This window comes from Ornithodoros turicata, chromosome 5 (genome assembly GCF_037126465.1).
Source record: "Ornithodoros turicata isolate Travis chromosome 5, ASM3712646v1, whole genome shotgun sequence".
Lineage (NCBI taxonomy): Eukaryota > Metazoa > Arthropoda > Arachnida > Ixodida > Argasidae > Ornithodoros > Ornithodoros turicata.
In genome coordinates, this window is record NC_088205.1 from 77,364,777 (window position 1) to 77,387,837 (window position 23,061).

At 44.0% G+C, this 23,061-nt stretch overlaps 1 protein-coding gene across 1 annotated transcript in view; it reads left to right on the top strand.

The window, feature by feature from the left end:
- LOC135394868 (cholecystokinin receptor type A-like) overlaps window positions 1-23,061 on the top strand; it is a 186,132-nt gene that overhangs the window by 154,193 nt on the left and 8,878 nt on the right. Inside the window, exons 3-4 of the mRNA XM_064625902.1 lie at window positions 12,388-12,588; window positions 21,292-21,465. Of these exons, the coding sequence (XP_064481972.1) occupies window positions 12,388-12,588; window positions 21,292-21,465 (375 nt within the window). The remainder of the gene's footprint in view (window positions 1-12,387; window positions 12,589-21,291; window positions 21,466-23,061) is intronic.

Below are 23,061 nucleotides of genomic sequence, written 5' to 3' on the forward strand. Positions count from 1 at the left end.
CGAACGTGCAGTTGCTATTGGAATTGAATTATTAGCAGAGTCTTTTAAAATAATTCAAATGGAAATTCAAGCTTTAAAGTAACAATAAATCAATAAAACGGAGGCTTAATCTCAGACGGGCAGCAAAAATATCGTTTTCCGGTGATTTTTTTTGTTTTAAGTTTCATCGATAATTATTTTTGCATTACCTGTCGTAAGAAACTAGTGTTCAATGCCAACATTCTTTCATGTCGTTCTGTACCATTATCAAAATAAACTAGTTGTTCTGTATGTGCCAGGACAGCGATGAATGTTAGTGATTGTCAACTCCACCAACTAAAAATAAAAGATAAAGCAAATGAACACGAGCGATTAGAAACCAAAGGAAGGAGAAAACAACCGAAAACTGCTAGGAATAAAAAGAACTCATATAGAACAACCGAAGAATTCCAGCAAGATCGACATCCTCTGAGCCTCGGTCCACAGCTTGGATATCACGGGCTCACGGCGTTTTGCGCCGAATACCAAAGACTTGCAGACCGTATCAGAATTCGATATCGCCAAAATATTGTCTGGCACATTCTATTTACGTATGCCACTGCACGACTGTCATCCTTTATTATACTTCTTGCTATGAGTTTTTAACGCCGTTCATGCCACATATGACTTACTTTGTACATTATTATTATTATTATTATTTAGAAATACTACTGGCCGCCCGTTCGAGGTCCAAGTAGGGTGGTATAAAATATAGAGAAATTTCAAATAGCAGCATTATACAAAGGTACAGCTTCTATACATACATCTCGTGCGTACAAGTCTGGATACATCTTGAAATACAAGTGCAAGTACAACATACATTTCATGTATTACCACGTAAGAGAGCGCTAGTGACATTGTTAACGAAGCTATTGCAGGTGGGAGATAGTACAACTTCTTCTGGTATGCTATTCCGCTCTTGGACAGTACGAAAGAAAAAACGAATATTTGTAACAATCATTTTTGGCTGGAATACATCTAAACTGGCGATTATGCGTAAATCGAGTACATCTCACAGTAATTGGTGTGACAAGCATTACCTTTAAGTTTCGATTGACCAGAAGGTAGAAAAATTTTAATCGATTTATTTTTATCGATTTAATCGGAATTTACATTCCGAGAAGTATTAGGCTCCCCGAAAAAGAATAATATTTTACCGCTTGAATGTCATTCTAGGTCATTAAACGTATAATTACAGTCTCTTTATGCGATTAGACATGCACAGTTAACGTGGGAACTACGTGGTATGTTCGAAAGAAGCACTGCGAGTATCCTTCAACGATAAACGATCGCTATGTGAAAGTTCGCATGCTCCAAAGCCGCTTTGGTTGGCTCGCGCAAGATCTCGTGGGGAGTCACGAGCCAAAGTGATGCATACTGCACCAGTGTTTTTTTTTTTGTTTTGTTTTTTCGCGCGGAATTATTCTTCGCATTTTTCGCGCATTCTTCCAAAATCGCTAATTTAAGTTCCCGCGAATAACTCTGGCCATATGAAGGCGAAAATCGTGCTGCTTTCGACGCTGTACCGTGACTACCGTGACCCTTTCTACTGCATGCAGCGTAAGCAGTTTAAGCAAGTCGCAGAAGGTTGTTTTATCCCATCAGGCAAGATCTAACCAAATGCAAATTGACCACGCTTTTGTTACTACTACAAACGTATTGCACTGTACATACATACCTCTATACCACGACACCGCAACATGCCTTTCCCCGCATTCTCAAAACCAGCTTGTATGATAGTACGACATCTCAACCGAACCGTTCAGTGCCTTGAGTTGAATCTGATAATGAATGAGAACTGCTAAAACGAACTGTTTATCCTGCACACGGCCAGTACTATGGCCTTCTGCAGGGTCCCTAAAGGCACAAGGTATTTCCTCCCATGTCTGTGAAGAGAAGAAAGCGATTGACCTAGAACGTCGCCATCCCCGTGACGGATCCACGTACTAAGACGGATGTCTTAGTACGTGCCGAAATATGCCCGAGTATTGACGACGGCACGATATGCAAGAGGAAAGCACTCCGGGAAACCTGTGTCGCGAATTTAAGTTCTCGCGAATCACTCCTCAAACTAGCTTTATTCGAAAACGCGAAAATATTTTCCACGCGGAAAAAAACGACTTCTACAGTATAAAGGGCAACCTCCATGGAGCGAATTTTTGCAACGAAGTTCGCGCGGCAGACTGCCACGCGCATTCCGCCGCCAGTTGTTCGCCGGCACCAGCTCCATGGAGCGAAAAACCAGCGGACGGCATCGGAAAGTCATGCTGTGATGTCACTGTTGCCAGGGTATAAGGTGAAAGCTTAGTGAAATCAGTTGCTCGAAAAAGTGCATTTAATGTCACAAATCTTGCAACTAAATCCAACAACTGTCTGAAAAGATGCGACCAGTAACGTACCGAAAGGCATATTCACTACTGCGAAAGGAAAACATGTTTCTTGGCAGAGAATGCCTCACGTTCTAACGATGCAGTTGGCGAAACAGCGAGCAGACGACAGCATCCAGTTGCAAGAAGAGGACGATGACGATGATTCACGAGAGCAGACGACCACGTGCAGGCGATCTGGCGTAGATTCGTAGCGGAAGAACACTTTGATTGGTTCATCTGCAGTTTACGCTTCCGGAATCGCGGACGCTGGGCGAAAATATCTGGTATGGGCAGATCGGCGGCGGACGCTCACATTTTTGACGCCTCGCGCTGGGCGTCCGACGCTGAGCGAAGTTCGCAGCTTTTTCGCTGTACATTCGCTCCATGGAGGTTGCCCTTAACGCGCGTTATGGGATAACGACAGGGTGAAGATCGGGGCCCAGCTGCGAATATATATATTCGCGACCACTAAATTTCGCGAGCTCTTCAATCTCCTCGAGCTCCCCCTTCTCTGTTTTGAAATTTTCGTGTGCCCTTAAAGTTCGCGAATTTTTTTATTCGCGAAATTTGCGAAAATTAAGGGCTCGCGAAGTAAAAGGGTTTTACAGTACACTTTTCTTATCTCTTCTGTTGGCAAACGAGGACCCTTCTTATGTCGCCGAGGGAATAAATTACTTGGGAGAAAGAAAGCACACATGCTGTAAAGAAAGAAGAACAAGTGGGAAAGCGATAACTTAAATGGAACCTTCTTCCCAGACAATGAGGACAACAGACAACGGACAATGGAACAACAACAACGGGGACAACGGAACAAGTCCGCTTGAGAATATTCATTCGCGAGAGAAGTTTGTAGTTGGAGCACGTTCAAAGAAAATGCAAGAAACGTACAACGTGGGAAATAAGTAAACCTCGAACTATAAAGAAAGGGAAACGAGGGAAACTCTCCCAAATTTCGCAAGGTATAGAATGAGGGACATGAACTGCGATGTCGGTATTTCCATGTATCCCAGGTTGTGCTTTTTTTGAACAGGTCTTCCATACGGTGACTGTGTCTCGTTTGGAAGGTGCTTTGGAACCGTTAACAACCTATGAGATACGACACATGTAGTCAGTGTCAAGAGGAAAAGTGTCACGTGTAAATGATAGATGTGAAGCCCTGTATGGTGCTTCTTTTTCAGTTAAAACTCCGTTAGCCAATGGGTTCTCTAATCAGAAAGGAGAAATGTCTGATCTGTACCAAGATGCAATTATTGCTATGATGAATTTACGCACAGTTTAATCCACTATACCGGCAAACGGAGTCACTCCTAGTCCATCAGTTCGATGTATCAATGCTACAGCTTACAAGATATCAGGACAGTCCCACACTTTCAGATCTAACACGAGCTTGCGTATACCGCACAAAACAGCAGAGAGTTTTAGTGCTGCGTACGCAAGACTATTCCGTACGCTACAACTAAACTAAAACTCTCGACACGTTTCAAGTCAATTAACACGCTCTACATCTTCTTGCGCGTCTCTGTAGTAATATGGCAAGGATGAAGTCCCTCGCGGCGTAGGGTTACGAATGGAGTGCCCGGGACGAATGGGCGCTGGCCCGATGTGTTTCATCTCAATGTGATGTTCCCATACCCATAGTTGCCAACTTAGAGAAAATGATTTCTTCAGCAGGTTTCTTTCTCAGCTTTCGTCTGAAAGTAGTACGCGTGGCTATACAGACGTGGTTTAGAGGGTCGCACGATACAGTTGCTGTGTGACGTTTTCCATTTTTTGTTAATCTCGTAAGCCATTCGTGTGTTCAATCGAATAATGGCACTAAGCGAGCTGCTGGGACATTTTATATCCTTTTCGATACATGAAACGGTGAAAATAACGCTCACCAACGTTTAGCGAACAGACTCCGTTTGCAACGTTTGATTCAGTATATAGCAATATAGGGCGTTAAATATAGGAACAGTCAAATGAGTCGGAGTAAAATGAGTAAAAGGAATCGAGCTATTAGGTCGCATTCTACTATAAAAGCCGTATGTTGTTGAGTTGAGTTAAGTTGAGAAGAAAAAAATGGAGAAATAAGCACTCGTAACGAGAGCCGGCTACTCCAGATCGCTTAGGAAAGCACAACTGGCTATCTACAATAAAAGCAATGAGTGACAAAGACTCTCAGTCAGTCACTCACACACACGCTGTCTGTGTCCACCAACTTGGAGTCTGCGCAAAATCGCACAAACGCCTGCATGGCGTGAAACTGATGGTCGGGTGTCCAAGGGCCCAGAAGCTTAACAAGATCATATGGTTTGCCATCCAGCCGAACTAAGGAAGCTTGTAGAGATTGTCTGTGCTGCTGATACCGTGGACAGGATAATAAGATGTGCTCAGTGTCCTCAACAGTACCACAGGTGCGACAGTTGGGTGAATCCGCCTTTCCAAGCTTGTGAAGAAGACGTCGGCTGTAGGGCACGTTGAGGCGGAGCTGGTGGTAAAGTGCCGCAAACGGCCTAAGGAACGATGTCGGGAAAGTAGAGGCAAGCTCCGGGTCAACGCGGTGTAGCAGCGAGGCGCGGGCCCCGCCAGAGAGCCACTGTGTCTCAGCCAGTTGGCGATTATTTGATTTGGTTATTATTTGTTTGTATTTATTATTGGTTTATCAAAGCTGTCCTTTCTGCGGCTTCCCTGTGTAGGGCCCATACGCACTTTCTTTACTTTTTTCTTAAAGGAATAGCAAGTCTGCCTACGCATGACTAACCTTTCCTCCCTTTCTTTTTTTTTTCTCAACATATCGCCCCCCTCTTACATATTGAGCTCGCTTCTACGTACACAGTTTGTTTTTTAAACAGTTTTCAGAGTGCAAGAGGAGGGTGTCCTTAAAAATAAACACCTTTTTTGTTCCATAGGCTCATAGATACGTGGGAAGGTGTAGTAACAGTGTTGGAAATGTTGTCGGGAAGGTTAAGGTGATTTGAGTATTGTGAGGAACCTCACCTGGAAACATATTTTTTTAAAGGAAATACACTCCCCGAAATTATGATTTTTGTAGAATGTGCAATTTGACATTGTACTTTCTGAAGAATATTTCAGAAGTTCCCTTCTCTATGGTATAAAACTTACACCAAAGAGGTACTGCCACAGGACAAAACATCTGCACCCGAAATGCGTTAGAAAAATTTACTGTGTAGCATGAGGAGAAACTAACTTTAACCATGATTATGATTTTTTAAAAATATTATTAGGTTTTCTGGCACAAAAGAGGCTTAAGGTATAAGAATAATTTCAGCCAGCAGTTATTTCGCTTTACTCCACGTTTATGCGCTTATGGCTACTCATTAATTTGGCAAGTCATAGTCTAATACCAGACATGTACAGGTCAATGTACTGGACAAGTACGGCGGCAAAGTCTGTTACCGAATTCTTCTCTCTGAGCGCAGGCTTTGAAGCGAAGTGTCTTCTAAGCGACATTTTTTCCCCTTAAGATTCCTTTGCAAAGTTCAAATGTCATTAGTATTATGCGGGAGGAATAAACAGAAGCAAATTCTTTTAAATTTAATTAAACCTGGCGTACGCAACGTACATACGCACGAAGCATACAAGTCGATTGCGTCAGGTTTTATTCTTTGAACTGAATGTCGAACACGTTTACTGCATACAGACATATTAATTTTCTGCTCCATGAAGAAGTAAATCAGTATACTGGAGGCGAGCTCATTCTGGCGCACCAGATGTTCATTATGCAAGCGATGGTATCAGCGTCATTTATCTTATAATTTGTCAAGATCGTCATCATTACAGTCAGTCGTGTTGAACAAGAGAACGGTCTAACAGCCCCAGTATACTCCTAACGAAAACCAATATGCCGCTAATTGCAAAATCGCGTTATGGAAGATCTTCAAAGGCTCTCTATGTGTGCGTAGCAGCGTAACACACACACACACACACACACACACACACACACACACACACACACACACACACACACACACACACACACACATATATATAGGCGTGTGTGTGTGTGTGTCGTGCGTCATTCACCGCCGCTATTGCGGTACACCGCGTAGGTTTGCAATTTATCGTACGAATATCGTCGGATGTCGGATGTAACACTATTCAAGTACTTCGAACGGGCGACTCTGATAGCTTATGCTATCGATTATCATATTAAGTGAACAATATTTTATTATTTGTTGCGACTCGCGAACTGCCAATCTACGCCAGCATACTTCTAGGGCTTTTAAGTAGTCAAGATATTGCTCTTGTAACTATAAAATGCATTCGACTAAAGGCATTCGACATTATGACTCTTCCTCACATCTATTTTATGCTAACATTCTCAACGCTTTGCTGATCAGTAGCGGTGCAAATCGTGGATGCCTCATTGTAACACACAAGTGGCCAGTGATATCATTATTCTGTGCCCACAAACGGCACACGGCAGTGTTACAATAACATCTCCATCCTGTACCCACAGCAGCCGTCATGTCCCCGCTTTATAACTAGAAGAATTCGTACCTGCTCCCGTCGCCTGAGCCCCGGCCGAAGTGGGTCGTGTTGACGCAAGGGTGGGAATAAACGGCCTGAGCTCAGCATCAGGGGATTCCGTGCTTCTCGTATCTTCGGCGACTGCTTGCATAGCCGCTCGGGAAAAGTACAGCGAATAATATGGGCGCGAGAAGAAAAAAAAGAAATGAAAGAAAGCAAAGAGTGCATAGGAATGAACGATACAAGGATAAAGGAAGAGTATTTGCTCAGCATTAAGAAAGTTTGCAGCTCCCAAAGATGCAGAGATACAGATGGCACGAAAGATGCGGAAAGACCAATAATCTGCAAGATTTTGCGTTTGCGACAAGAGAACTTTTGCATGTCAAGGTGCCAGGCAGTTATTAGATTTATTCGTTCCGTTATTAGTTCTTTGTTACGTCTTATTATTACCACCACCACCTTCAATACTATTATTTCTTCTTAGTCATTATTAAATTCACGTATGGCTCTTAATACTAACGCAAGATGTACAGTGATCAAGAGGTTATAAGAGTTGGCAACGCTACCAGTTAAAAAGAGAGCGTATCACCTGAGTCTACTCCCATTTCTTTTCCCGCCCTTTTTTCTGCCCTGAGGGTGCCAGTATTGATCCCAGTTTGCGAAGATTCTCGGCGTAATGCGTAAAAAGTACATTTACCCGGTACATAACGCAACATTATAGAAGGCACTGGTGTATGCGGTGTTCGTATCATTCTTCCAGCGGAAATCCTATCGATCTATCGGACAACGATTTATCGACTGAATCCTCGCAAAATTGCGTGCGCGCACTCACTGTGTACATTGGTCGCTTCCCTTTGCAAATGTACAGAAAGTGAAAAGGCAGCCACCGGCAAATACAATGGCACTGTCTGGTTTTGTAATAAGAGTTAAAGCTGCTCTCTCCTTCGTGGCTAACACAGGGAATCTATTCGCGAACTCCGGTGCTTTTCAAGCACAGGCAGAGAGATAGCAGATGCATTTTTTTTATTGACAAATATAAGAGTGCCTGCGTCAGCACCCTATCGATTACGGGGACGAAGCATGAGATTGCTTATCTCGAGGACAATAGTAGCTGGGCATGTGGCTCACGACTTGAAGCACTATTGACTGCCTTGTTTGGGTTTTTTGATAATTAGTTTGTCTAGAATTGATTAAGGTATTGCCCGTGTGATGCCTTCGATGTTTGGGCTTTGATTCCTTTGGTATAAAAAGGACTTTCCTGTGAACGAATCAATAAACATAGGTGAAAGTTAGTATAGCCGTCCCGTCCTGTCTGTGCTTTACTCACCCTTAATAGAACAGAATAGAACTAGAAAGAAAAATATGAAAACGTAGGTCTCACTGATGTGGAAGCACCCTTGTCCGTGTTTTCCATGCTGCTTGTCATACGTTACATTATGAAGATATTAGAAGAGCAAGAAAAGTACAGTCAAATATATTTTCTTACTGCTAAGCGGGAACGTAAAGATTAATGTCACTCCATAGCTACCTTTCGTTTTTCTATCAAAGACAACAAGACGCTCACCTGAAACCTCCCTAATGGCCTTTCACGCAAGGTCTAGCACGTTAAAATACTCAATTTTCTCTCGCGCCATCAGTGGACGAAACATATATATTATATAATTGGGTGTTTACGTCGCGAGACAACTGAGATCATGAGCGACGCCACAGCGGTCGGTCTGTGAATATCTTTTGCCCACCTGAGGGTTCTTTAACGTGCGATGAAAGCTCACAACACGGCACCCCGTATTTAACGTCCCTCGCAGAAGACGGCGTGTCTAAGCAACTTGTACCCTGCCACCAAGTTGATGGCGTCCTCGGCCGGGTTCGAACCCGCGATCTCGGGATCAGAAGGCGAACACGCTATCGACTGAGCCACCGAGGCCGGTTAGTGGACGAAACAGCTTACCCGGACCGATTGTACGACGCCGCAGTTCGACGAAGTTCTTGGACACCTGTAGGTTACTCGTGTGAACTGTTTTCTAGGGTTACATGAGGGCAGCTTGCACTCTGTTGATTTTTTGCACACAGTGCTGTGCACGTATGTTATAGCTCGCCTTTGCATTTGGGTAACAACTTAGTTACAATAGCCTCGTTCGCTTTGTGCAACTGTCCTTCTGGTTTGCTCTCCTGCGAAGGATCCGTCGGACCTGGAGTATTTTTTAAATAAAAATAAATACTCGAGTGTTCACTTCAGTTCATTTGTGCACCAATTTTTAACGTGTGTGTTTACTGGTTCGATTGTGGTGGATTTGAACCCGGCCAAGCGCCAAGGATACCACGTTGTAGCGGCTGGTGCCGCGGTACAACTATCTTGGACATGTAGCCGTTGCAACATTTGAGTCAGTAGATGGGAACACTACCAACTCATCCATCGATATCTGTTTCGTATCTAGCGAAGCTTTTTAGAGCGTGCGCAAGTTCGCAGTTACTCTGAGCCTTTGCTGATGATAGAATAGATGGTGTTTCTGAAGGGTCACGTAGGGAAGGCCAGTCGTAACAACTCGTACGATGTCGTACCGAGAGTCCAGGGCCCTGAATGCGAGCGAAGAGAGAGTGACTTACGTCGATTCTGCTTTATTTTTATGCGTACCCATAGGTGGCCGGAAACGGTGAGGTACAAACGCCCGTCACCATGCAACCGGAGGACGACTTGCCATTTGTCAGCCTTGCGTGACGTGTGACAACCACATTAACTTACTGGATACGGATGTCAGCGCAGTATATCTTACTGCGGAACTTAGGTACATGCGGTGGCAGGAAAGCGCTTAATTTCCCGCAGATGCGGAGACATGCGAGGCCAAGGTCAGCAGAATGGAAGAGCAAATAGGACGAATCAGGGGACGGGGCTTAGTGCCTGCTCAAAGGTATATCAACGCTAGGAGTTTAGCGAAGCACCCATAAGGAAAACGATATTGTTCTTTAGTTTAGGGTTTCACCAACACCGATTAACATTTGAACCGAGATCAGCATACCTCAAATACCTCAAATTGAATAGGTCTCCGGTAATTTCGTACGGAAATGACGTCAGTGTCCCCGCTTCCGTGTCAAGCGCCTCTCAGGTTCCGATAGGCAAGGCGCTTTGTGATCGCTGCGTGTTTCAAATTAGTTTCCCTGTCGATTCAGAAGCAGTATGGGTGGCTGTTGCGCTGTTGTGAAGGGCTGACTATTCCCTTCAGGACTACAATGCCAGGTATTGCTTGTTGCAGCCGTTATACTCAATGTTACATTACGTGCGTGCTTACCGTCCATAAATTAGTTTATGTACACACACAGAAAAACAGTCTATTAGTCAGGTGCAGACAGTAGCGCTTTACCGCTTTCTAAAGATGTTTCTGGAGCCAGGCACATCCACCTCCAGTACCCATAGCATGCGTCGTCTGCCGGTTTAGACATGAAAGTCGACCCTTTTCCCATGGTTCTTAGAAAGTACCGGTGACCTATTTAACGCTTAACTTCACCAGTTGACCAATTGTCGCTGAGACGCTCATAACGTCACTAACTAACGTTGCCAAAAAAAAAAAAGATGTGAGTGTTAACTTCAAGTTTTAGCGACCCTTGATCTCGGTTGAAAGCTAACCAGCGTTGGTGAAGCCGGACCTCAGAGATTTAGACGGGGAGTCGTATGCTTCCGGAAAGGAGGTCGGGGCATTGATAGGACAGCTTTGTAACTTTCATTTCAGTTCAGTTCAGCACAGTTGATTGCCTGGAACAGCACAGCTTGATTGGGACTGCTGGGTCAACTACTCTGCAGTACATTATAGGACTCATAGGCCAGACCTGCTAAAGATGCTGGTGCGGAATAGCCCCTTAATTTGCGTTAAGATTGGGGGTGCCCTCTGGTGTTTCTTCCAGAACACGTGTACTTCTGAGGAGAACGGTACTGTAATTCGCTAGAGAAGCACTTTTGTTGAGAATATTGTGAACGCAAGAACGTTACTGCAAGAACATTACTGAACATTGCTGGCTCTTGGCCCATTCGTCATATCGTCGATATTTCCGGGTTGTTAGCTTTGCCATTAATCTCTGGGCCTGGTAGTTTGTAACATGTTCATTCCTCTGTATCGATCTTTATCTTAATATAGCTGGCAGCGTCAGTAAGAGATGACCATGTCGGAAGTTTTGCAAATCCCGGACAGGTTGTTTCAAGCGGATAAGTTAAACGAAAAGATGGCTCAAGAACTTGAAGAACCTGAAGAAGTAAAGAATAAATGAAATAATCAATGAATATCGGTGCAATCCTTGTTGCTTCCGGTGCACCCTATTAATGTATAATGCATTCTACAAATCGGGAGTGAAGTCAGCCAAAGCATGCGCCTGACCTGTACAGGATACTCATAAACGTATTTGTGTACCAGGCAAAATGGTAACCGAGTAGAGCACAAATACTCAACCTTGAAAAGTATTTGAGCAGAATACTACATACAAAAGTAACTCGTTACTTGCAAGATGCTAGATACAAAAATTAGCATACTTTTAAGATAGTATCAAGTTAAGTTTATGAAATATACTCTGAAACAAAAACGAACAAAGCGAAGACAAAAGCGGATATCGTTCCGGTACTCAGAGCGAAGGCGCGCAAATGTCACCGTGCGCCAGACTGCAGACGTGCCGAAAAGCATGATCCTTGAGGCATTCAAAGGCTACGTCGCAGGATGACAGGGGTGTCCTGGAATATCTGAGATTAACATGTACGCATTTGTAAATGGCACGGCGGCCAACCGAAACAAAGTTTTTACAGACAAAGTTAATTTTTCTTGACCTCCCTGTCTCCCGAAAGAAACAAACAAATGAAAGAGAGTACGTTAGGAATAACTTAAGAATTGAGTGCAAGTTACTGGCAAAAAGTATTTAAATTAAGATACTAAATACCGCCCTTTAAAAGTATCTGTAATGATACCAAGTTATTCCCAAAAGTATTTAACATTGTTTATGGTATTAAGAGTATTAAGATAGTAAGAGTAGATAAGATAGTAAAATAAATAGAGTAAAAGTACAAGACACAGTAGATAACTTGAGCGGAGTATCTAAGTTACTTAAAAGTCCGATATATGCTCATCCGTCCCTGGAGGTCTCCTGTAAAGCGTGCTTTCGCTGCAGCGGCGCAGTGTATGTAGGAGAAGCAGCAAAGCAAGGATGTCTATCCCCGGCACTATTAGCGAGCAGACGCAGCAGACTGTCACGTGGCGTCACGTAACCCAATAAAGTCACGGACGGACCTACACGGTGAATGCCCGGATAAAGCTACCACTTTAAAATACTGGACTACTGTTATATCTGACACGGATAATATAACCCTATTTCTTTATCTCTCATCGAATATCTCTAAGCTGTTCTAGGTGAAGTATGAGTAACGGTGATGTGTTACTTATTTTGGTAAACGGGTACTGTGACCTTGTCGTTCGGATAAAGTTATGCTACGTAAAGTTGTGTTTTGTTCGCGCCTTTTGCTCCGTCGACTAACCACTGCGTTATTTCCTCTCTGCAGCGGTGTCCGTGTCGGTGTCTGTGTGGACGTTGGTGTCGATCTCCCTGGAACGTTTCTTCGCCATCGTGCGCCCTCTGCAATCTCGCAGGTGGCAGACCATCTCACACGCGTACAGAGTGATCGGTGCCGTGTGGGCTTTCTCCCTACTTCATATGGCTCCCATAGCAATGCTCAGTAAACTCATCCCGATCAAGGCCGCAGGTAAGCATATCGCTCTGTCAGTTTATTTTGCAGCTTTGCAAGTGAATGACAAATCGCGTTTGAAAGTTTTCGCGCTGCTGGGTCTGTTTCCCAGAAGTTGCTTTCCGTTCCTACAACATTTGGATTATAAAACAAAGAGACCAACTGCCATGCTGTCATTGATGGGTTCTGTCCACGTGAGAAGTGAGTTGCCTTGAAGAGCAGATTCAGGGCATTGTATTATATCAGACATTAAGATTTCTTCAAATCGTTTACAGATAAGTGTTTCGCTTCTTATCTGACGAACACAAAAAATTCTAGACAACGAATGCTAAATTAGTTTGTAGGTGGAAGGGCCTCAGGCTGGAAGCCGCTACACTACCAAGAACAGTACTCTCTTCGCAATATCGTCGCATCTTAGTTCACGTATAGTATTTTAAAATTACATGTCCCCCCCTTCCCCAAGAAATAAGACAACGATTAGAGGGAGGTGCTCTTACATATCGTCACGTAGAAAAAGACCAAAGGCATGTCACGCGCAGCCATTCTCATGCATTGTTATGGGAAAATTTATTCAAGACGTAGGGAACTGATCAAACAACAAAGAATCATCGCGGAATATTGCGACATAATCGGCCTGTGAAGTACCGAAGTTTCAAACTGTCATAAGACTCAGTCAGTCACGTGGCTTAGTCAAGCAGCGAGTGTATTGGCATCAGTGTGGAAGTGGCTGTGAGAAGAATGAAATACCTGCAGCAACCATGGCTCAACGTCGTATGCTGCCTCAGGAATCCTATTTAGAAGGTGTCCAGAAATGTATGAAAGGATTCTTGATTTATTTCATGAGTCACTACAAGGTGACGTCATCTTCCTTAACGCTTAGCCCACTCGCTGACCGAAGTACCTTTATTAGCATGAGGAGTGTCAAGTGGAAAAAACTGTGTGTGTGTGTGTGTGTGTGCGTGTGCGTGTGCGTGTGCGTGTGCGTGTGCGTGTGCGTGTGTGTGTGTGTGTGTGTGTGTGTGTGTGTGTGTGTGTGTGTGTGTGTGTGTGTGTGTGTGATGGTGAAGCCTCATCAAGTCATAGGTATAAGACGAGATGCAAAGGGGAGATAACAGGGTAAATGTAAATGAAGGTTAATGACATAAAACTGAAGTAGATGAAGGTAACTACAAGTAAGAGGTAAGAGTAATTAAAGGTAATTGAAGCAAGGAAGTTAGTTTAAAGGTAATGAATGTAAGGTACATGTAATTGAGAGTAAGATTAAACGAAATTAATGGTAATTAACGTCTAATAAAGGAAAATTGAGAGTAATTAAAGCAAGTAAGCGTAATTAAAGGGAATAAGTGAAATTCAAGATTACCTCAGGTAACCTCAGTTACTTTCGGTAATTAAAGGGCAATTGAAAGTAATTGAGGCTAATTAAAGGTTAATTAAATGGACTTACATATAGTGATTGAAAGTGTCGAACCGGAACTCAAATATAGATCGGAGGTGGACAACCGGAAGTTGAGCTGGACCGGAAGTGGATACCGGAAGTCAAGTATACACCGGAAGTCAGCTTAGACCAGAAGTCGTCAACCGGAAGTCGGGTTTAGATCGGAAAAGGCGCTTAATGCTGACGCATTTTTCTCGCGTTTACCGCTAAGTCTCCACTGAATTTTTTTCTAGATTCTTCCTCACTCAACAAGTGAGCCCTAAAACTTGGAAAATGTTCTAAGGCTCTAAAACTGTCCCTCGTTGCCTTTGTACGTGAGTGTAACACCGCATCACGTCCTTCAGAAGAGTGGCAGAGCTTCTGTGTTTTACATTTAACCCACCCTAAAATTCCGCAACATCCGCAACATTGGATACATCTCGTTAAAGTTGTTTTAATTTTGTGTAACTAATCACTAATCTTGTAATTTAAATTTGACAGCCCCATCAACCACACTGAAGTCTGTACACTTTCAGTGTTTTATGACTTTTGTGTTTAACCTTCCATTCCAAGCCACGTTCATAGGTGGTTAGCCAATGATATTTCTTATCCTTTCTTTACCCCACTGCTTGTGCAAACGTTAAGCTATGCGTTAAGACCACAGACACCAAGACCAGACACCCGAGTGCAAAAACTGTTTGTTATGCCATTTCTGTTTGACCGCAAAATGTACCGTACTTTGTGCACCAAATGTACCGTACTACCGCCTATCATGGAGTACCGTACTTTCGATTATTTTTCCCCTATAGGTAAAATCTCTCCTTCACTGATATGACCTCATGTGCTATTTTCCATAATAATTATTTCCTTTTACTCTCTAACCAGAAACTAGTAATTCTTCTCTATTCTTCCGGTGTCATTTTAGATTAAAACTTCTCCCTTTCCTTCTTTCCTCGGTTCTCTACATGTTTCTGCTGCCATGTTTACACCACAGTCCTTCGTTTCGCTTACCACCTTGAGCTGCACCAAAGCGGCCTTCCCCGCTTTATAAATTACTGGCTACCTCTCGGACATTGCACGGATGTGGTCTATCTCTTCTTGACCGAAATATATTTGCGCTTATCTCCAGACACGATCTTTTTAACTGTTTCCCGATGTCTTTACTCTCCAGCATTCTATAAATTCCCTGTGGCTCATATGCTTGTGCTCACTGTTGCACATTAGAAATCATCACCATTTTATATTCGAAAATTTCATTTTTTTCTTAGCTTACCGTTGCGTTTTTCAGCCCCAGATCAACGGAAAGCAAAGTTGTTCCAAGTAACTGCCCTATAAAGTATATAACTAAACCCAATTAAAATACACCCCATGTACACTCAGGCTAAAGTGGTATCCAAACGTCACCGAAGTGGAATGGGAGAGTCTACATTATGCATAAAAAAATTCAAACCGAAACAAGGAAAAAGTAAAACAGTAGCACCTTTATGCATAAGCTAAAAAGGAAATGGTTGGGAACGTTGCACATCAAATAACACAATGTCACTGAAACGATACATCACGCGTTGGGCATCAACGTTTCCTTGACGATATTTAAGCGACGGGACATGATGGAGCAGTTTTCGATACCTGACTGGCACTGAAGGACACATCGATCCGGCATAAAACCCTCGTCCATTTCTCCAGTTGATGTGCACGACACGTGTGTCATTTTGTTGCATAGCGTCATCATTTACTAGTCGATATTAAGTGCCCGAATGTTAAAAAGTTGGACATGATGCAAAAGGAGGAGGAAAACGTATGACGGATACAGTGCACAGTTTGTGCAACGCATGTCCTTGCACAGTATTCTGCACCGAATTTAGTCTTCTGCGGACAACGAGAATTAGACGCTAATTCTCGTCGTTTGAATTCGCCTTTTTAGAAAGAGCTCGGCTAACTGGCAAAGCAGTAACTGTTTGTCAATCATGGCGTCAACTAAAACCACGTGCGTGCTGTCTCCGTTTGTCATAAAGGGTTGTATTGCTAACTGTTTCGATGAGTCACAGAATTAAAGGGTTAATTGGACATAACCGGAAGTTCATGGAGCGTCCGGGATGTATAACATTGTGCCTGGGGGGTACTCATCTGTCATCACAGGCTGGAACAAGGTTATTAGCGGTGCTCTGCGCCCATTCTGTGCTGTCTGAGGTTTTTCCCTGGGTTTTCCGAAGACTTTCCAGACGAATGTTGGCACAGTTCCCCCTGAAGTCGGCCCAGGACGCATACTAACCCCTCTGTAGATTTTTTTTCTGGTAACATTGGTGTCCTTAGGGGGTGACGAATGTCTCCGCGGCCGCCTGTTCCAGTATGTGTTGGTGGCTGGTTGCGTTTGCCTTGATCAATAATATTTTATGTGGCCCCTGTTAGTCTATGGTCGTGGAAAGTGCTTTTGATGTGCATGAGCATGCGGATTGTTAGCCTCTTAGTACACTCTTCAAAATGAACTTCACCGCATAGCCAGCTCCTAGCCAACAAATCATCTCGAATGATATCGTTATCTGCCCTGATTTGTTGAGAACGGTAGGCGCACGCCTTTTTTGTGACACTTATGAACAGCGTAAGTGCTACAAAAAAGGCGTACGCCTCCCGTTTTCACCAAATCAGGGCAGATAACGATATCATTCGAGATTGTGGTTGGCCAGGAGCGTGCTATGCGATGAAGTTCATTTCTAAGAGTGTAGGTCTGTCTTTACGGATTGGATGGGACAAATAAGCTATGATACATCCTGCTTCTTTCTGCAGCTCACACATACTGGTGCTTCACGTGAACAGTCCCCAGTTTCTGAGTATTGGTTGCATTTATCGCAGACACAAGTGATATCTTCTGACGGTACTGAAATTTTCCATTATCTGCGCAGACATTATCTTTGCCCGGCCTTGGCACTCTGCTTGGGAGAACCCCTGTTGTCGAGCCCGCGTTTGGGGATGGTGATGAGAACAGGATCTCTGTTCTTATCACTGCAACGCTCGTCTTTCCAACTGAAGCATATCTCGGTCGCAGCTTTTTCTCTCTCTCTCTCTCTTTTTCTTCTTGTGAGGGTCTTTGAAATTGGGCACGCAATTCGCTTTAGCATGCTATGGCACAAGAAGGTAATTAAAACGATGAGTTCGAGGGCTCAGAAAAAAATAAAAAAATACGCCTTTGATCAGTGGTGCATGCAAAACTGAATAAACAGCGCACCTTTGAATCCCCCTCTGCTGTACGAACCAGCTAGAGCAAAGGGAAGCTATTCCGGACGGCGTAAAGAAATGGTGGATGCGGCCAGAAAGAAGCCAGTGCAGAGACAGAGACAAAGCCATACATTTCACCATTTCATTTTGCCCCGGTGTCATTTTATATTGCTAGAATACCTGTGTATCTTGTAGCTGTCACCCCTGCAGTCTAGTATTACAGCAACTTCCCCCTGAAGACGTGTCCACAGCGCGGGTCGTCTCCGGAGGGCGTTGTGACGTACGCGGCAGAGTTGGTCAACACAGGGACAGCGTTCATGAGCAAACCTTGTCAACACATCAATCACATCTTATTGGTCTCTTCTCTACCGAAAACTCTACTAGCAGACAAGTGTTTTTGTGGGGGGAAACAGCGTCGCTTTTTTTCTTTTTTGCTGTAATAGTGTGTATTCTCATCAAGTCGGTAGAACTACCTATAGAAGTAGTCCCCTTTACATCGACGGATGGTAAACAGAGAATGAAGCACCCCTGGGGTAAATTCAATATTAGGAACGCGCACTTTACGATACTATGAGAAAGAAATGGCTGCAACACTCTCGGAGAAAGTTACATAACTCAAGACGAGTTCAATTTCTGCTCTTTTTTGTTCCTCACAAACAAACAAACAAAGTTACATAATTGAACTACAAACACGACTGCCTCGATTATGCTACAAAAGCATATGAAAACGGCGATATTCTGCTGGTTGGCACAATCTTCCTGCTGTACACCTGTTACCTGCGCTAACCTGTGAATTACATCGCGAATCCGCCGCACATATTATAGCACAGCAGAAAGGCTTCCCTTAGTCCTTTCTTTATGTTTATGTAAGGGCTCTTTCCCATTCGCGGGCATTTCGAATACCAGTGCAGTGAAGGACATGCAAGGTGCATGCGCGTAACTATAAGAACGAGGCTGAAAGGGAGGCATACTTGAAGCAGCGACGTTCAGCAACACTTATTACAACATTAAAGCTCGTATGGACCCGTATGGATCATGATACCGTAATGAGGAGCATAAGATAGCGAGGAGAGTAAGCGATGTAACGGATGCAGTCATCACTCCATGTACGGCCAAAGAAATCAGCGAAAGTATAGTACAGAACATGTACTATTAACTAGTTTCACGTTAGCTTGAGAGGATTATTCGTTGTATTGTTCTAGTTGTGTGTTCTACGCTTCTTTTTTTTTTTTTTTTTTTTACTGGGGCACCGTTCACTAGACCACACTTGGTTGTTTATGGGCACGGACGCAAAAATAAATAAATCATATAAAAGAACGTTAATGCTTTGTGAGTGCCATGTGTTCGGACTGACTGTCATAAAGACATAACATGTTGTGCTCGGTTTCAGTAATGCAACGCCGGTGCAGTCAGAATTACTAATGGGTGTTGGAAGAACGATAAATGCATTATGAAGATATGAGAACACGGTACTCACTAGTGCTAGTTCATTGGTTATTGAGGCTTGTGACGACATACCACAAGGATCAGTACAGTACGTTGATACATCATACATGCTGGCAGTTGTCCTGAAAATGATGCCAATTAATGCAGTCGCGTACCTTCCCAGTCGAGTAGTCTCAGACCTTCCATAGCGCTCGGGCGCTAGAAATTGAGACAAATAGACTAACTAATGAAATACAATACATAAATAAAACCAGTTTTTAGCTCTGTGGTAGCATCGAACATCGAATAACCCTAGGTGTAAACCTTACGTTTAAATCTACTCCTAATTTGATTTTTTTTAAAACCCTTGATCAGGCTCCACTTGCCGCAGTATAAATATATTTCTTCTCGAGAACGAAGGGAGGTCACGTGAGGGTTTAAACTGGAGCCTCTGGTTGAGACGAGTTAGTCCAGCATAAAAATGTATTCAAGGGTAAAAATGGCAGTGGTCAACAGATAAATATGATTACTGTGATAAATATGTTCACATTCTTTCGGGATCAAGTCATCAAGTTCATTCTGATGACACATGAACATCTCACCCATCAACCGACCCTTTCACACATTGCATTGGAAAATAAATTTTTCGTCAGAAACCACTCCATTTTTATACACTACTAAAACAGGCAACCGTAAATAGTGCAGCTTTGTTCTGTCCCACTCCTGTGGTCTGAAGCATGCCAGTGCAGTTCTAGTTCGGTAAAGCGTGCTGATCAGTAATAATAATTGGGTGCTTTACGTCGCGAGGCAACTGAGATCATGAGCGACGCCACAGCGGTCGCTCTGTGGATTTCTTTTGCCCACCTGAGGGTTCTTTAACGTGCGATGAAAGCTCATAACACGGCACCCCGTATTTAACGTCCGTCGCGGAAGACGGCGTGTCTAAGCAACTTGTACCCTGCCATCAAGTTGCTGGCGTCCTCGGCTGGGTTCGAATCCGCGATCTTGAGATCAGAAGGCGAACACGCTACCGACTGAGCCATCGAGGCCGGTATGCTCATAACTGCGGTTGTTTTTGAACCATCAGCAACGCAAGACAAGAAACAACTAGCACATGTAGAGACAAAAGAATACGAGTTCTTTTTTTCTTTTTAGAACGGCCCGAATACAGTGGCAGTTATGTAACTGCCTCATTAGGTGACCACCATTTCTCACTAGTAACGACAGTGCATTTCATCTGCGTGCCGACAGAAAAGTGGACCGCGAACGAAGCAGAAAAAAGACGTCTGTCTCACCTTACGCCCGTTACACCTCATCTAACCCGATCACCCGCTGTAAAGTTACAAAACAAAACGCTCGTAGACGCAACCCGCTCCACCAAAATGCGCGAACGTCACGCGAACCGCGCGTTAGATTCCGAAATGCACGAGCAAAACAGCACAGGGAAACAAAGGGAACACAACGGGACTAAAAAGGGGAAGGAGAAAGAAAGGCCGGACAACAGCCGGCACAAAAGAGAAATTGCCCCTCGTTACGCGGATACGACTATCAGAGAGCCCTCGCAGAAAGATTTTGTGCCATTTACTCTCACGTTTTGTTTCCCTTCGAAGACGGGGTTCCGAGAACACAGCTCCGACGTCCAGTAGCTGCGTCAGCTGTTTTCTTGTATAAGAGAAAGAAACACCCTGTGTTCCTGAGCACGCACGCAGACGCCCCAACAATTGTGCTAGGATACAACAGCGTTGCGAACACAATGCTGGTACGACCCGCGAGTTCTAAATGGAGATCCTTCGACAGGGTACAAAATTCTGTGCTCTCAGCTTAAAGGGACGATCGCATCCGGAAAACCCATCTATGAAACCGACAGAACTGGGCAGCGGACAAACGACACGGCAATTTTTTTTTCGTCCGAAAAGTGCTTACATATTAAAGGGTGGGTGTTTGTGGGTCTCATATAGGCTACTAGAACGTAGGTATATTCCGTGCATAATGCTCATTATTTCCGATGCACTCTCAGCCGTCCTTTCTGGCTGACTTTTTCTGCGAAATAAATAGATCCCCCCTCCTTTTTCCTTCCTTTTCTTTTTCGTTTTTCCCCGTTCCCCCTTTTTTCCTTCTTTTTCGAAATAGCAAGCCGGCTTTTTGCCTGACTAACCTTTCAACACATATAATTAATACCGCCCCCATATAATAAACATATACCTCCCTCCCCCATGGCATTGATAAAAGTGGTAGCAAAATCCATAGCTTTGGTATGTCGTTTCCAACATCGTAAATAAAGGCGAGAGAGAACTAAGGATGGCCTGTAGTAATACCGAACTGTATCTCGACCGGTGATTGGTCACACACCTCAAAAGTGGGTAGAGCGTCTGGTATATGCAGGTCGCATCATTAATGGCAAGTCTCCCTTTTTTATACATAGCACTGGTTCAATCGACATTGCTTTCAATACTCATTGAAGACTGCCCATGTAACAGGGTGCATAAGATACATTGTAAGTGTGGTCCTGAAAGCTCGAAATGGGCTACACGCCAACCGAATGCGTGCATTTTTCTCGATGTGTGTAAATGGCTCTTCCACGCAATATTTTCGGGAGTATTGCCACTCGTGGAATGTCTGTTTGTAGTATACATCATCAGTGCAAAACTTACACGTTTCCTTGTACTTTGCAGGCCATCACAAGTGCAGGGAAGTGTGGCCAAGCGACCGATCGGAAAAGGGCTTCAACCTGTACCTGGACACAATACTTCTGGTCATCCCTCTCATCATCATGGTCGTCGTGTATGCGCTGATTACTCGTACGTTATGTATGGGAATCAGATTCGAGAATCGATCAGCCACGTTCGGTAAGTTTGCTTCCGTTTTCACTGCTCCGTTACTTCCTGGTTCTACCTCTCTCGCGTCGCCTGCGTTTTACGTCGAGATTTTCCCTGAAATTCAAGGCAGAACCAACCCCGAGATGAAGCTTCCCGACACCGCATTGGCGGAAGTACGCCGTAACATTCGCTACGCCAACACTGCACACAGATGTCTGGTCTGTAGTAAGTGTACCGTAGACTTCGAGACATACATAACGCACAAAGTATATATCTTCTCTATACCCAGTAGGGAGGGTGTCACAGCAGTTATAACATCAACGGCGTATGCAGGTGTCTCCTGTGGTCGGTGTGGAGATTGTAATGGAATCTGTCACAAAAATCAGTCACATTTGTGACGTGGACGGCGCTTGTTGTATTTCTTCTCTGCAGGGATGGTGTCATAACAATTGTGACGTCAACACTGCCAAGCACATTTCTTCTCGCCTGTGGGCAGAATGTATCACAGTATTTGTTTTTATTTATTTATTTATTTTTAATTCGGGGCTTTAGGTCGCAACACAACCGCGATCATGAGCGACGCCGAAGTGGTCGGGTCTGTGGATTAATTTTGCCCACCTGAGGGTCCTTTAACGTGCCTGGCGTAAGACGACGTGTCGGAGCAACTTGTACCCTTCTGCCGAGCTGCCACCGCCCTCGGCCCGGTTTGAACCCGCAATCTTGGGATCAGCAGGCGGACACGCCATCGACTGGGTACACCGAGGGCGGCCCAGCATTTGTGACGTCGAGTGTCACGTGAGAGAGTCACGTGCAGCTTTCTCCAATGCCCCGCGGAGGAGTGTCACAGTACACTGTAAACTGAAAAACACCTTTATGGGTGTAAATCGCTTGTCCTATAATTGACTCCTCTTTTTACACCGTATGGTCTGGAACACCCTTTTTAGAGGGTGTATCCCGTAAAAAAAGGCCCTTTGAAAGGGTGCTTTTCCTTGAAAATGCCGTCTTTTGCACCCTTTATACACCTTTTTAGGAGGGTGTTTAATTATCTTACACCCTCCTAAAAGAGTGTTTAAAGGGTGCAAAAGAGGGCATTTTCAAAGAAAAGCGCAATTTGCAGGGGTGATTTACACGGAATACACCCTCTAAAAAGGGTGTTCCAGACCATATACGGTGTAAAAATAGGTGTCAGTTATAGGACAAGCCATTTACACCCATAAGGGTGTTTTCCAGTTTACAGTGTATTTGTTACGCCATTGGTGCAAATTGCAAACTCCTACGGTGACGGAGGGAACTCCTTTTAGTGCTCCCACTAAACACAGAAGCATCCACTCAAGAACACTTTGTCGTGACTTCAATCCCAACTTTTTTTTCTTTTTCTATCACATCACATCTCATCTGAAAACTTTGTGTACCGGCTTCGCAAAGATTGCGGAACAAGCCCTTTCCCGCAACCAGAAACGCGTGTTATCTTCAAGCCATGTTTCTTACTCGTCAAAATGCATTCCACAAGTTTCTTTATTTTATTTTATTTTTTTACGCAGCGACATTCCTCTCGTGGGAGCTTGCACGCAATCTTCTCCAAGCTGACTTGGCGCGACATGTCAGCCATGTCGTCTAGGGCACGTC